Raw genomic sequence first — 14,633 nt, 5'->3', positions numbered from 1 at the left:
ACTCCCCCCCACCCTGAGAGGAGGCTCCAGGCTCAGAAGTCCTATTAGCCCCACAGAGACCACATCCTCCATGGCTTAGCAGGCAGTGTCATGGCCCAGCCTCTCTGGGCTGCCCCAGTGTCCAGTCTGTCTGACAGCTGGATAGTGTGCACGCACCTGGATCTGAGAAACTGTCACCACGCCAGCCCCAACTCCTAAAGGAAATTAGGCAAAGATGTAAAATAAAGCCAAGCAACATCTCCCCCAACAGTTCAGCACACAGGGACTTGTTTCTAATGATTCCTGATGGAATTCAATGGATGAAAGCAAGAGGCAATGTTATCAGATACAGGAATATATAGGAACATATCTGATATATCAGATATATAGCCCAGCCCCTACTCCCCGAGGCTGCGGGGGGCACATCACCCAGAGGGGCTGGGATCCCCCACAGCAGGGTCCATGCACCTCTGCCTCCCTCCAGCCCAGCTGTTGCCCCATTTCCTAGAGATGGAGACGGGCTCAGAGCAAGAGGCTGCCTGAGGGGCCGCTGGGCCCAGGTGGAAGTCAGAGTCAGCTGGGCTGCAGGTTTCAGGGCGTGATTGCAGCCTTGCTGGGTGACCAAGTGCTCGGTGCCACCACAGCGTGTCTGCAATTGCTGGCCCTTCATCATCCTGACTCACTTGTTTTCAATCACATCAGGAGTTCCCGGTACCCCCGGCCGACCAGGAGTTAAAGGTAAGTGGTTTTGCAAACAAACTAGAGTGTCATTTTTGCAGAAGGCCCCTCTCTGGCAAGAACCTGGATCAACAGTGGCATCTAGTGGCTTCAGAGGAAGGCTGTGAGGTTGAGGAGCCAAGGATTCTTCTGGTCAACTAAGCCCTGAATCTTCAAGCCCCACTCTGTTCCCCACAATCTAGAACCTCACTTTGGTGCCTGGGTTTCCCCCAACATTTGATGAGGGAGGATCTGGAAGGATGCTGCCCCCACCCCGATGGCCTTTCCATCCCACCTCCAAAACACCCCGAGAGTGCTTCATCCCCTCACTTAGGCTGGTCCCCCTGTAGTGTGACTCTTCCCTGGGAACAGGTTTTATAATCCACATAGACCTCAGTGTAACTGGGACACTGCCACCCCCTTTCTGAGAGGGGGCTTTCATTCAGGAGGGTCTCAAATGCTACTGAGAGGGGGCAAAGTCAGAGCTCTGGGGGGAGCATCCTCAGGAGTGAACCCTTCCGCGTAGGGCAGTGCTAGCATCCGCCCCCAGCCCTGAGCCAGTCCAGGACAGGCATTGCTCAGGGGTGGTCCTCTCCTTCTGCCCCTGTGAGCCTACCATCCTGAACCCTGACATTCCATAGAGATGCCCTCTGTCACTGTCACCTTGTGGGGACCTACTTTCCAGAAACTATTTCTAACAACTGGTTGGGGCCAAGGAGTTCTTTCAGGCACATCCCGGCCAGACACATTTCCGGGTCCACAGATCTGCTCAGGGAGAGGCCTGGGATTCTCCAGGAGAGCGCCCCCTGCCCTTCTCCAGGGGCTGTGGCTTTCTGTCCAGTGTGCACAAGAGGTGGACATTGTACCTGATACTGGCTTGTGTTCCAACAAAAATAACTCAAGTACTTTCTCTTAGATTTGACCCCCAGGGGCTGGCGGGACACAAGTAGAGACCACCCCTCTGCTCCCCCAAAGGGGGAAATCAGCATCACCCCTCAGTGTGTGGATGACTGAATACCCACAGGCCTTGGGAAATGACAAGGAAGATACAGTCAAGGACTTTTCCATCCCCTACTTCACTCTCTTGGTTCTCTAGAATCTGTGGATCTCCAGTCCACAGAGATTCCTCACTGAGATGGCCTTGAGAAAGTGTGAATCTGCCATCTCTTTCTTGGAAGTCTTCCATGCACATTTGCCTTTTCAACCCTCTGAAACACAAGGCAGAGAAGACCTCTGTTAACCTTTGCACAACTCGGGATCCCTCAGACCACAGACACCCACCCCCTACCTCATCTCTGCATGGCCCCTATCCTGTCCCAGGGAATTAGCACCTGAGGAGCATGGGAACTAGACTTGACCCTGCAGCCTTACTACCTCTGCTCTGTGACCTCTCAGTACTCTTTCCACCTAAAGAAATTCCCAGTAAGAGCTTTCGATGCCCATGGTGGGAGAAGATAGACTATGGGAATGGGAATGACTCCTGAGTTGACATATTCTGGCCTCATCAAAAGGCACACTCTCCAACACCCACCGGTGAAGCCCCTTCGCAGAGACCCAACTTCTTCCAAAAGCTATTGTGAGCCAAGAAGATTGACGCTCTGGGCACCAACTGGTGCTTAATGCATCCTGCCTCTTCCCCTTCAGTTCATTCAAATGCCTTTAGCCTGAGGGTTAGAAGCCCAGGAGTGGGTCTCAAATGCAATCAGAAGCCTTGAAAATGATTTATTGAAGCACTAATGATCCTGGGACTGACCACTCTCCTCTTCCTCCCCTCCCAGGTGAACCAGGAGCTCCAGGCAAGATCATGACTTCAGGTAGGCAGGCCCTGCAGAGGGTACTGGCAGAGGGTACTGGGCATCTGTCCTGGCTCTGTCTCCACACCCTCCACATCTGCAGGCTCGGTGCTTTGGGCGGAATGCAGTGCTGAGCTCTGCCAGTCAGAGGGAGGAAGGTGGGGGAATTTTAGAGGTTGTACTGGCCCAACCTGGCCCACAGCATGGCCTGGTCCCTGTACCTCTGAATGAGGAGAGTGGGGCTCAGCGTTGAACGTGCCTTCTGTTTACAGAGGGATCATCGACTATCACTGTCCCAGGTCCCCCAGGACCTCCTGGAGCCATGGGACCTCCAGGACCTCCAGGAGCCCCAGGTCAGTCAGTTTTCTTGCTTTGCCCCAGGTCAGCATCAGGTTGCTGACGTCTGACTACAGTAACGTTCAGTCAAATCTGAAACCTGGGTTGGAACCTGGGGAAGAATAGGAAGAGGCTGAGAAAGCCCCTCCCCGACAGCCTGGTGAGCCCTGATTACTCCCCAGCAAGTATCCCAAGCCCTGTGTGTGCTTTGCTTCCCTAAGTCCCCACAGCACCACTGCAGGCTCCAGCAGGTAAATGATGTGCTTAAGGCCACACAGCTAAGAAGTAGCTGAGTCAGGGTTCGGCCCAGGTTCCTCTGCCTCTTGACCTGTCAAGAGTCTGTCCTCAAATTTTTCTTCTTGGAAAACAACTTGATAATATGCGTCAAGGGCAACAAAAATGCTAGGAGTCTATTTAAAGCAAATATCCCTAAATTGTCCAACAATAATGAGATAGCTACAAAAATATGAATACTTAAAAGAAAGATGTTTAAAGAGGAGAATACTCGATAATGGACTTCCCTGGTGACTCAGTCAATAAAGAATCCACCTGCAATGTGGGAGACCTGGATTCTGCCCCTGGGTTGGGAAGATTCCTTGGAGAAGGAAATGGCAACCCACTCCAGTATTCTTGCCTGGACAATCCCAATGGACAGAGGAGCCTTGCAGGCTGTAGTCCATGGGGTCGCAAAGCGTCGGACATGACTGAGTGACTTAGCACAGCATACTCAATAATATGTGCTCTGTGGTTGCAGCTACATTTTTATAATAAAAAGTTGTTGGAAGGAAATAAAACAAAATGCCTGCAAGTTAAAGAATTATGGGTGATATTTTTTCTATTTATCTAAAATGCCTGTTATTTTTTATATCTTTTTCAATTATTTAAAATGTTTGTGTGTAAATGAAATACATTATTTAACATGACCAGTGCAAGTAAGGACCAGCCTTCTCTCCTGATAAACTCCAGTGACAGAGGGGACACTGTTGGTGTTTAGAAGTCTCTAATCATTAGAGGACAGTGTCAGAGTCCTGCCCATCCCAGGGGCCCCAGTGCCTGGCAGAGAATTCCTCACCAGAACAGACCACAGGACTGGTCTCAAATTGCTTATTGCTTTCAAACAAGCAAGCTGACCACTTTGGGCCACTGTTCCATGCCTTCTGAGGAAGCTACTTATGTACCTAGGCACCTTCCTTTTCTTCAGTTCTTCTAGAACTCTGACCCTCAAGGTGTGGTAAAACCTATTCTTCCCCAACCCCATTTCCAGGCCCTGTTGGTCCAGCTGGTCTCCCAGGACAGCAAGGTATGTGTCGCTCTGAAAGAATGCATGACTGTAGGCTGTGGGGAGAGCTTCCTTCCCAGGGTGGAATTGTGCCCATCTTTGAATGAAGTGAGAGAGGTGCATCCTGGGAAGGGAGGAGAGGGGGCCCCCTGGCTCATCAGAAGGCCCTTCCTTGCAAGGCCTCAGCCGCCAGAGGAGACACCTCTTCCCACCGCCTTCCATGTTTCTGAGGAGGTAGGGGTCCCCTAGAAAGGGAGATTGAGGCTCCTGGATCAGGATCAAGCTTAGCAATTTTCACAGGCCTCAGGCTTTTTGTGACCGGATCCTGAGAATCAGGTCACTGTCCAGCAACTTAGCCAAATATCCAAACTGGATCCAAAATACCATCTGGATCCAGATCCTCCATTTCTTCCCGGGGTGTTTCTGGTTCCCAGCCAACACTCTGGCCCCACCCACACTTGGCTCAGCCCTGCCCATCCTCAGCTCAGCCCCACACTGACAGATTGTTGAGAGTGGTGACCCCCAACCCTGTGTCCTCCCCACAGGCCCGCGAGGGGAGCCGGGCCTGGCTGGTGAATCATTCATGGGCAGCAGCAGCTCCATCTCTGAGGTCCTGTCCACCCGTGAGTACCACCGTGTTCTCTGGGACAGGTGACGCGGGGGTGGGGGTGGGGGAGACGGCCGTGCATGGGGGCCTGCGGCAGCTGCACCCGTGAGTCATCGTGAGCCCCAGTGTAAGGATGCCCGGTTCCTCTGAGACGCAGTGCTAGCTGAGAGAAAAGAGAACAGAGGGGCTTTATCAGCCTTGGAGATGAGTCACAGGGGTTGGCGCAGCTGTCAGAGAGGTTCTTCGGATTCCAGGAGGACCAGGGTCACATGAGGTGTCTGTACCCAGCCCTGTGGGTGTGATGAGAGGAGTCCTGGACCTCCCCACCCACGAGGAACAGCCACAGGGATTCCTGGGTTCTCAGCCCCAGACTCGGCCTGGCAGGGCTGACTCTTGGGTCCTCCTATTCCCCATCCCTTAAAGAGCCCGGGCAGAGATGCTGTGGGCCACCCTCCTGGACACCTTAACAACAAAGACAACGCTGGCCCTGGTCCGGCAGTCGCCATGTGCCTGCCAATGTGCCTTGGTGTCCCACTGAGTCTGTGCAATGCCCTGGTGATACAGGTCTTGGGCCTCTCTGGTTTATAGCCGAGGGAACTGAGGCTGAAAGAGCTCAAGATCACCCAAAGTCACAAGCCAGCAGTGGTAAGGCAGGATTTGAACTCAGGCTATCTGACACTGAAGCCATGCTCCTACTCATCACTGCCACACTGGCATCAGCCACCAGGGAGCTCCACTCAGCCCCACCCTGCTCAGAGCAAAAGGCACCTCTAGCCAAGGGTGTCTTGGAGGGTCCCAGGTCATGACCCATGACCTGGTGTGGGGGTGTGAGTAGAGTTGCTGATGATGCTGGTGAGGGGTAAGCCTGGCAGAGAGAGTAGTCTTATGACAGCTTTTACTCGTTTCTGGTTTCTTCTTTCCACAGAGGGTATTGATTTACGAGGTCCCCCAGGCCCACCTGGACCACCTGGGCCACCAGGTGAGCACCTCAGGGATCTTTGGAAGGTGGGAAATCTTGGGGACGGGGCAGGGGCTCAAGGCACTTAGTGAGAAAGCAAGATCCTGGGTTCAGCATTGCCCCTTCCTTACCCTTTTCTACAAGAATGTCCATTCCAGGCCCCCCAGGACCCCAAGGTCCAGCAGATGAGAGTGGGGGTAGGTGGGAGACAATGGGACCAGAGCCCAGGCTGCTTCCTGGCTGGTTCTTAGAAAAGAGCTTCTCTGCTGCTTCTCCTCCTGGGCAGAGGGTTCCTGGCCACCTCTTGGAATTAATAAGTCTTGGGCGGTTCTCTTATCTAGGGGAAGGCTTGCCAGGCCCACCAGGCCCACCGGGATCTCTCCTGACCAGCTCAGGTAATGCTGGGGAGTCAAATCACTCCTGTTCTCCACCTCAGCCCCAGCCCCAACCCCAACACATGCTGTGGTCACGGGCATGCGGTCTTCCTGACCTGCTCTCCATGCTTCCTCCTTCTGACTTTCCACCATGGGTGTGTTTGCGTAAACGCCACGCTACCTGCTGCATGGAAAGAGGGTGCTGATGTCAACCCAGCCACCCTGAGAGCCCCTGGTAGCCTAGCCTGGGGGAGACAGCTGATTCTGTCCTTGGGGAGCTTCTGGGCTGACTGGAGAGACCTAGTTCCTGTCCTCAGGGAGTCCAGTTCTGATAAAGTAGGCAGGACACATGCCCATGAAATGAGATAAATGCTGACAGTAGAACATAGAAACATATGGAAGTAAGTTTAGAGCAAACTTTAGCCCAGAACTTGTCCCTAGCAGAAAATTCATCCGTCCATGCACCAGGTTGTCCATTCCTTCTGTACTTTTACGTATTTTACTATCCAACTCCCCGACCAACCATCCATCCATCCATTCATTTGACAAATATTGATCATCTACAGAATGACTGGTGCTGTTCTAGATACTGCTCCCTCACAAACATCATTGCGTCCACACTCAAAACTGTTTCTTCCCTCAACAGAGACCTTCTTCTCTGGCCCTCCGGGCCCACCTGGCCCCCCAGGCCCCAAGGGAGACCAAGGTGAGAGCAGTGTCTTAGGGGGCCCCGGAGTCAGTGTGCCCCTGTTTGCCCTGCTGGTGGCCAGAGGAATTTGGACAAGGCTGGACGAGCTGGGGCAGGTCTTCATTCTCCTGACACATCCCATTAGGAGTTCAGTGGCCTGGAGCAGGGGCCGGGGGTTGGTCAGAAGCTCTGCAAAGCATATCCGCCTCTGCTTTGCCCTGTTGGAGGAGATGTGTGGGGAGCCCTAAGCCCTGAGTCTGCTCTGGGCCCAGAGCCCTGTCCCCCACCCCTCTTCAGGCCCCTTGAAATCACAGCATCTGTTTGGGACATGTCTCACAACTGTCTGCTTTCTCCCCCAGGACCCCCAGGCCCCCGAGGACACCAAGGTACAGAAGAACTGGCCTCAACAATCCCAGGGGGCGGGGCTGACCTTCCGAGATCCCTGAGCTCCTGGGGTTTGGTCCAAATGAGTGATCAGAGGGTGTCTGTGGTTGAGAATTGTGTGCTTGCGTGTGCACGTGTGCACATGTGTCTGTGCAGCAGCTCTGGGTACTGCCTGAGGGCTAGTGCTGCCCCAGCCATGTTGTGGGTCTCAGGGAGCCTCGGAAGGGAGGCGGTGTCTTCGGCTGGGGCGTGGGGAGAGGGAGGCGGGCACAGCTGACCGTCCCCTCTCTGCTGTGTCCCTCAGGTGAGCGAGGCTTCCCAGGGCTGTCGGGCTCAGGTAAGTGCTGAGCACCGCCTATCCCCCGCAACTGGAGCCTCTCTCCAGAGGCTCTGCTGGAGCCTCTCCCACCCGCTGACTGCACTGTGTTGTTGGCCTCCAGGCTCCAGTTCTCTTGGACTCAACCTGCAGGGACCACCAGGCCCACCCGGCCCTCAGGGACCCAAGGGTGACAAAGGTCAGTGAAGGCAGTGGAGAGTGGGAACAGGCTGGCTCCCAGAGCCTGAAGAGAGGGCAAGGAGTACTTGCTGGTGCTCCAGCCGTGGGAGGAAGAAGAGGCTTTAGAAAGGATAGCCTGGAGGGAGAAAGGGACAGGGTTGGACAGTCTCTGCCCAAGGAAGCTGTGGTATCTTTCCAGAAATGAGACTGAGAAACATGGGACAGTTGTTGAGTCACAGGCTGATATAGTGTGGTTGAGCTTAACCAGGGGAGGCTTCCTGGAGGAGGTGATGCAAACAGCTTCTTGTTTTGGATTCCAGGTGATCCTGGAGTCCCTGGAGCTCCTGGCATTCCTGGTGGGCCCTCTCGAGGTAAGAACCCAAGGTGCCCAAAATTATTCTCCCCATCTTCAAGTGAGGTTGACTGTGCCAATAAGGATATTAATTAACTAATTCATTCACTAATCCATGATTCAGTGTTAATGAGGTACTTTATCTCTACATGCTAGATTCTGAACTGCCCCTGAGGAGGTTACAAGTTAGCAGGGGTGGGAGACAAGGATAAAGATGACTAACAACGCCGATGACAGTGCTGGCGAGAATGGATATGGGGAGCTGGGGCTCAGGGGCGAGGGGGTTGTGCGGGCAGTGCACAGGCTGTCGAAGGAAAGGGAGGACTCAGCCTGGGAAAGCTCCTAGGGACTCTTTGCCACTGTCCTAGTTCTCCTGAGAAAGACTCTCTCTCCTCAGCCTGTGAAAGCATTGCCTGGGCTCCTTGGTTTGACCCCAGAGAGGACAGACCAACTCAGTGGCCTTCTCTCCTGCAGGGGGATCATCGTCAAGCACCATGTTCATGCAGGGTCCGCCAGGCCCACCAGGGCCCCCCGGGCCTCCAGGCTCCCTCAGCAGCTCTGGCCTGGAGATTCAGCAATACATCTCTGACTACATGCAGAGTGAGTGCCCCACGTTTGAGTGGGGCAGCATGCGTGTGTTATGTGTACGGGTGTGCATAGGTGTGTGCTAGCAGTGCAGGTCCATGAGCTCCCCAACTCCCACCTTCTCACAGCTGCCCACGCACATAGACTTGTACCTGACAGAGGGCCCCAGTAAAGACTCATACACCCACATGCTTTTCCACGTGCGCGCGCGCACACACACACACACACTCACCCCTGTGCACATGCCCCAGGCCTCATTCCTGCACGCTCCATGGAGGTGAGGGCATGACTTCCACACATATGGGCACCAGAGCTTGGTCAGATGTGTCACCGACTGGGGTCTTGCTGGCCCACAGCCCTCAAGATCCACCTGGCCAAGCACAGACTCTGCCTCAGTTTCTCCATCTGTAACAAGGGGAGTCCAGACTCCCTGCTGGGCCTGCCTTGGCCCACGTGTGAGTCAAGTGCTCAGGTCACCTCTGTGGGGGAGGCACACCCTCTTGGGGACAGGCTTGACTTGATTTCTTTGTTGGCAGGTGACAGTATCAGGTCTTATCTGTCTGGAGTTCAGGGTCCCCCAGGTCCCCCTGGTCCCCCCGGGCCTGTCACCACCATCACCGGTGAGGCTTTCGACTACTCAGAGCTGGCCAGCCTCGTCGTGAGCTACTTGCAGAGTAAGCCTCTTGCCACCCGTGATGACAAGCCTCCTCCCCGGTCCACAGTCATTCCTGGAGCCTCATCTCTTAATTTGCTGTTTGCTTTGCCCTTTTTGTGAATGTGATGTTCAATGTTGGATTCATAGTAATCAGGCTGTTGGATCTAGCTTCCAAAAAGGTTTGTTCAGATTAAGAAAAATAGAAATTATAAATATCCTTCCAATGTCCCATTCATTCACTTCCCCCCAAGAGAAGCAGCTGGGTGACCAGGCCTTTGATTCTGCAGTAACGAGGGCACTGCTTCAGTACCAGCGAAGCAGGTGACCTGGTTTCCTTCCCCACAGCTTCCGGGTACAGCATCGGCACATCCTCCACCTCCATCTCTTCTGAAGACATCCTGGCTGCACTCCGGCGTGAGTTGCCTGGAGGGCAGCGGGGGTCGGGGGGCTGGAGGGTGCCCCTCTCTCCTGGCTGACTTATCAGGCACACTTGACGGTCCCTTGGGACAAGGAGCCAATCCCGCTTCGCTCCCAGCAGCCTGCTGGACAGAGGGTGTCAGATCTCCCCTGAAGGATGAGTGTAGCAGGTGCCCCTTCAGCTACTGGCAGCTTGCCAATGTCCCAGCTTACACGTCACTCGGGCCGGTCTGCAGGGAGGTCAAGCTGGCCGGTGGTCCATGGCGCCTCCTCTCTTTTCAGGGGATGATGTGCGTCAGTATCTACGGCAATACCTGATGCCACAAGGAGCCGGTGGAGATTGGTTCCTCCAGTCTCTGGATTATGCAGAGCTGAGCAACCGCATCCTCAGCTACATGTCCAGTGAGTGTCTGCCTCCCTGGCAAGGGGGACAGGAGGGCCTGGGTGGGCATGCAGGGGCTAGACATCCCTGACCCTCTCCCACTAGGCTGCACCCAACCCAGAGGAGGGGTGGTATTCACAGCGGTTCAAACCTGTGCCCCAGAGCAGGTCATGAAGCCTGGCAAGGGAAGCCAGAGTGAGTGCCCCAGGCACTGTTCTGCAAGGACTGTGCACACGACTCACACGCACACTTCTCTGGACACACGCCCACGTTTACATGCACCCCCACATGCACATGCCCAGCAGGAGTGAGCTGTCCCCCAGCCTCAGAGTCCCTCCTCTGCAGCGTCCTTACCCAGGATCTCACGCTTGCGTCTCTGCCAGTCTCTCCCTACTGCCCCTCTCACCCTTCCCAGCCCCTGCTTCTGTTCAAGTTGCTTCCATTCGGCTTCCTCTGCCATGGTGTTTCCACCCTCCCTTCCCTGCATCCATCGCAACTTGGGATTTCGTTCCTCAGGCACTGGCATCAGCATCGGGCTTCCTGGTCCCCCGGGGCCGCCAGGCTTGCCGGGCACATCCTATGAGGAGCTCCTCTCCTTGCTCCAAGGTAGGGTTGATCAGGGCCATCCGATCAAGTGCTTCAGGGCAGAGGGCAGAGGCCCTCGGCCCAGGCGTTAACTGATCCTTGCTCTTCCTCGGTGTCTCAGGGTCTGAATTCAGAGGTATCGTTGGGCCCCCAGGTCCCCCTGGGCCCCCAGGGCTCCCAGGCAGTTCATGGTCCAGCATCAGCATGGAGGACCTCTCATCCTACCTGCAAAGTAAGGAGTGAGGCAGGCGAGGTGCTCTCAGTCCTGCAGGGGGAGATTTTGGGGGAGGCGGACTGTGCTCTGAAGTCACGAGAGAGCTCGGGCCAGCAGGTGCCCAGGTGCCCAGCCGGGAGCTCTGAGTCCCAGAAGAGCTGGGGTAGGGGATGTGATACGAGTTGAATGAGGCTTGGGACTGGGGGTGGAGGGCAGTGGGGAGCACTCACTCTGGAGGAAGCCAGTACATGTGTGTGCGGGTCCCCCTCTGCCTCCTTCTAGAGCGGCCCAGGCTAGCAATTCAGTGGTCCTAGCGATGAATCCCTGATCCTTCTCTGTCTCTTGCTTCCTGCTCAGCTGCCGGCTTGTCATCCATCCCAGGCCCTCCTGGTCCCCCAGGTCCTCCAGGCCCTAGAGGGCCCCCGGGAGTCTCAGGAGCTCTGGCAACATACGCAGCTGAAAACAGTGACAGCTTCCGGAGTGAGCTGATCAGCTATCTCACAAGTAGGTGCCCCTGACGTCCCTGTCCCTCCTCTGTCCCCTCCCAGTCCGGCTTCTCTCTGTGAGAGGGTGGCCGGGGTTTGAAGGGCATGGAGGCTGAACACCTTAGCCACCCCAGCAGGGGAAGTCCGGCTTCTTCCCAGCCCACATGCCACTCGGTGCAAGTTCACATCCTGCTAAAGGTGTCAAGAACCATCCCCCAGTTCCCACTTCTTCCCCTCCCCCAGACCTGGCTCCCAGTAATGCCACCTCCTCCCCACAGGTCCTGACGTGCGCAGTTTCATTGTTGGCCCCCCAGGGCCCCCCGGGCCCCAGGGCCCCCCCGGGGACAGCCGCCTGGTGTCCACGGACAGCTCCTACAGCCGGAGTGGCAGCTCCTCCTCTTTCAGTCGGGACACCTCCTACAGCTCCTCCATGGGCATAGGAGGAGCCAGTGGAGGCCCCCTGGGCGAAGGGGGAGCTTTTGGCATGGACATGGGCCGAGGCTACGGGGCTGCGGCTGAGGGTGGCATGTATGGCGGCGATGCCAGATTCGGGGCCGGCTTTGCAGGAGGTCTGGATTACAACGAGCTGGCTGTTCGGGTGTCGGAAAGCTTGCAGCGTAAGTGGGGACATGAAGCCGCAGCGCTGTGGGGTTGGGAGCATGAGAGCACCTCCACGCTGAGGAGGACAGCAGGCCTGGCATCAGAGGGCAGGGAGTGAAGACAAGCTTCGTTCAAGCGGCCGTCAGCACTGCCACCTGTGCCGCAGGGAACAGAGAAGCTGGGGGTCCTTTGTGTCCCCTTCTTACTTGTGCTTCTCTGAAGTGTCTATGACTATGGAGAGGGGCTGAGGGAAGGTTGGCGGCTAAGCCCTTTCCCCTTGTGGCTCACCGATACAACTATGTAGTGAAAGGCCTGCGATACAAGCCCTTGGAGGTGGAGACCTGCCCATCAACACGGGAGACAAAAGAAGGGGCAGGGCTCTTTCCTTGCTGCTGCACATTCGAGTCAAAACTGCGTTGGGAGTTAGTCAGAGGGCCCTGTGCTCCCACCTTGAAGAGGGAGCCGGTGACCCCTACTCCCTGTGCCCACCATACTCTGTGTTTCACAGGTCAGGGTCTGCTCCAAGGGATGGCCTACACAGTGCAGGGCCCCCCAGGCCGGCCTGGGCCCCAGGGGCCCCCTGGCATCAGCAAGATCTTCTCCGCCTACAGCAATGTGACCGAGGACCTCATGGACTTTTTCCGAAGTAAGGGCAGTCCCCATTACCTTCCCAAGACTTACCTTGCTGCACAGTCTCACGAACCAGAGTCCCGAAAAACTTCATTAACACTTGAGATGCTAAAAAGCTGAAAAATTCTAAACTTTGTTTTCCTCTTACAAGTCCAAACTCTAAATTATCGACAAATCACTTTACTTGCCAAGCTCCAGGGTGATCTCCAGTCTAAGGCGCGTTTGTCCCCCTTGCAGCTTATGGAGCCATCCCAGGACCCCCTGGGCAGAAGGGAGAGATGGGCATCCCTGGACCCAAAGGTAAGTGCTGGCACAAACAGTCACTTATGGAACGACCACCCCTGTGGGAAGCAGCTCCCTTGCCAGTGCTATGGGGGGATGCATGCAGCTCCTCCTGTGGAGAGGAGCCCTGAACTGTGTCCCCACTTAGCCAGGCCCCCCTGTCCTCCTAGGTGAGAGGGGCCCTGCTGGGCCACCAGGTCGGTCTGGGCCACCCGGCCCTCGAGGGCACAAGGGAGAAAAAGGAGAGAAAGGTAAGCTCACAGCTACAGTTCGGGTTTCTGGAGGACTGGGAGACAGGCCGCATGTTCCACAGCAAGCCTGAAAATTTCAGGCAAATGCCACCTATTAAAAGGAGACACTGCCAACAATGTCAATTGTGTAACAATCAAGTGAACCACCAGGGGGAAAGGAAGGAGAGGGAAAACCAGGCTGGTAATGAAATGGGGTAATCCATTTAAATCAATCGATAGTCTTACAGAAGAGTTCATCTTTCAAGCCAGTTTTGTAGTGGTCACAGTTGCTGTGATTACCCAAAAGAAAGTCCCCACAGACTACGAGACATTTTCTAACTTCCTGTTCACCGTCCCACTTCTAGGTGACCAAGTCTACACTGGGCGGAGGAGGAGGAGCATTGCCGTCAAGCCATAAGCAACCCATGGTGAACAGCCCCCTGGACCAGTTCTTGCAGTGGCTTATGGCACTTATGTCAAGACCTCTCCAGAGGGTAAAAGCTGGAGTCTCACACAGCAAATAGTCAACTAGAACCCTTATCTTAGTCTGGAACAATGTGTATGTCTGCAGAATTCAGTCCAAGATACACAGTCTGAGACAGCTTCACAGGGTGGACTCGGGAGTGGCCACGTGCGGCAGTGTAGGATGAGGCCAGTCTCCCTGCTGTCCAGGCCCGAGCGCCTTGGCTTCTTTTAACACCAGCCTAGGAAAGCCAGATACATAAAAGCTGTTTCAGGTGCCCTTGAGCTTTTCCTTAAAACGAGCCCAGAAACTGGAGGATGGGGTTGGGGTCCCGAGGGGGCTGTTGGTTAACACTGCAGGGCTGGGCGCCCAGCCCCTCCCTCTCCTCTTCAGCCTGCATCCTCTAGTCGTAACAGAAACGGTTGAGAAGAGACTCTCGCAACTGAAAAAAATTAAGAAATCTACTTCCCTTGAAGGTGGTGACGGGGTTTCTACTAGTTATTTCTCACTGTGTATCACGTTTCCACTTACTTAGGAAGTTTGTTTGATTGCAGCTATGCTGTCCCGTAGGTCCACACTATGTTACACTGAACTAGGTTGTGGCAGACAGGAAGAGAAGGGCAAGGGGCAAAGAGGAAAGAAGGGGACGGGAGGGAGAGCAGACTGTCTGACGGGGAAGCCAGCACCCCTGCTCTGCACCGAGGAAACGCGTCGGGGACTGGTTTGAAAGCACTTTTCAATGTCTATAAACATTTACGTGGTCTGTTAGATGAAGAGTCATTTCAATTGCAAAATCTCCAATTAAAGGGCTTTTTTCTTTTTTAACATTATGTTTTAATGTGATCTAACCAAAAAGTAAATAAATAAAGGGGGGGGGGAAGGAAAGGAGGAAAAGAAAACAGTTTTTGGTTTATCAAGTTTGACGTTTTACTAATGAAAACTTACCATGCATAATGAATGACTGCATTGTGCCTTTTTCATATTTTAGTTTTACCTAAAGGCTGGACTCAATTTGTTTTTGTAATAGTAGCCTTAGAAGCTCAAGTATTCATATCCCCGTTAATGATTCTTATCTTGAGACTTACCCATCCAAGCTATCCAAAAATCTTCACAGAATCTGACACCCAGGAAAAATAGGGTAA

At 54.6% G+C, this 14,633-nt stretch overlaps 1 protein-coding gene across 4 annotated transcripts in view; it reads left to right on the top strand.

The window, feature by feature from the left end:
• Nucleotides 1-14,316, top strand: part of COL17A1 (collagen type XVII alpha 1 chain) — a 47,683-nt gene extending 33,367 nt beyond the window's left edge. For 3 of the 4 annotated variants that reach the window (XM_088842305.1, XM_088842304.1, XM_055424719.2), the window contains 24 exons: nucleotides 682-717; nucleotides 2,475-2,510; nucleotides 2,762-2,842; nucleotides 4,090-4,125; nucleotides 4,650-4,727; nucleotides 5,637-5,690; nucleotides 6,011-6,064; nucleotides 6,690-6,749; nucleotides 7,091-7,117; nucleotides 7,420-7,452; nucleotides 7,556-7,630; nucleotides 7,932-7,982; nucleotides 8,438-8,563; nucleotides 9,085-9,222; nucleotides 9,549-9,617; nucleotides 9,903-10,022; nucleotides 10,519-10,608; nucleotides 10,709-10,819; nucleotides 11,159-11,305; nucleotides 11,565-11,903; nucleotides 12,395-12,532; nucleotides 12,754-12,816; nucleotides 12,969-13,049; nucleotides 13,394-14,316. In XM_088842305.1, the coding sequence (XP_088698431.1) occupies nucleotides 682-717; nucleotides 2,475-2,510; nucleotides 2,762-2,842; nucleotides 4,090-4,125; nucleotides 4,650-4,727; nucleotides 5,637-5,690; nucleotides 6,011-6,064; nucleotides 6,690-6,749; nucleotides 7,091-7,117; nucleotides 7,420-7,452; nucleotides 7,556-7,630; nucleotides 7,932-7,982; nucleotides 8,438-8,563; nucleotides 9,085-9,222; nucleotides 9,549-9,617; nucleotides 9,903-10,022; nucleotides 10,519-10,608; nucleotides 10,709-10,819; nucleotides 11,159-11,305; nucleotides 11,565-11,903; nucleotides 12,395-12,532; nucleotides 12,754-12,816; nucleotides 12,969-13,049; nucleotides 13,394-13,446 (2,096 nt within the window). In that variant the 3' untranslated portion in view covers nucleotides 13,447-14,316. Of the gene's footprint in view, nucleotides 1-681; nucleotides 718-2,474; nucleotides 2,511-2,761; nucleotides 2,843-4,089; nucleotides 4,126-4,649; nucleotides 4,728-5,636; nucleotides 5,691-6,010; nucleotides 6,065-6,689; nucleotides 6,750-7,090; nucleotides 7,118-7,419; nucleotides 7,453-7,555; nucleotides 7,631-7,931; nucleotides 7,983-8,437; nucleotides 8,564-9,084; nucleotides 9,223-9,548; nucleotides 9,618-9,902; nucleotides 10,023-10,107; nucleotides 10,329-10,518; nucleotides 10,609-10,708; nucleotides 10,820-11,158; nucleotides 11,306-11,564; nucleotides 11,904-12,394; nucleotides 12,533-12,753; nucleotides 12,817-12,968; nucleotides 13,050-13,393 lie in introns of those variants that run through there. The other variant, XM_088842306.1, reaches the window with a different exon arrangement.
• The last annotated feature ends 317 nt before the right edge of the window (nucleotides 14,317-14,633 follow it).

This window comes from Moschus berezovskii, chromosome 12 (genome assembly GCF_049115385.1).
Source record: "Moschus berezovskii isolate FMDL1 chromosome 12, NW_MosBer_1.0, whole genome shotgun sequence".
Lineage (NCBI taxonomy): Eukaryota > Metazoa > Chordata > Mammalia > Artiodactyla > Moschidae > Moschus > Moschus berezovskii.
The sequence above is the reverse complement of the archived record's forward strand: the minus strand, read 5'-3'. Positions and strand labels throughout refer to the sequence as shown.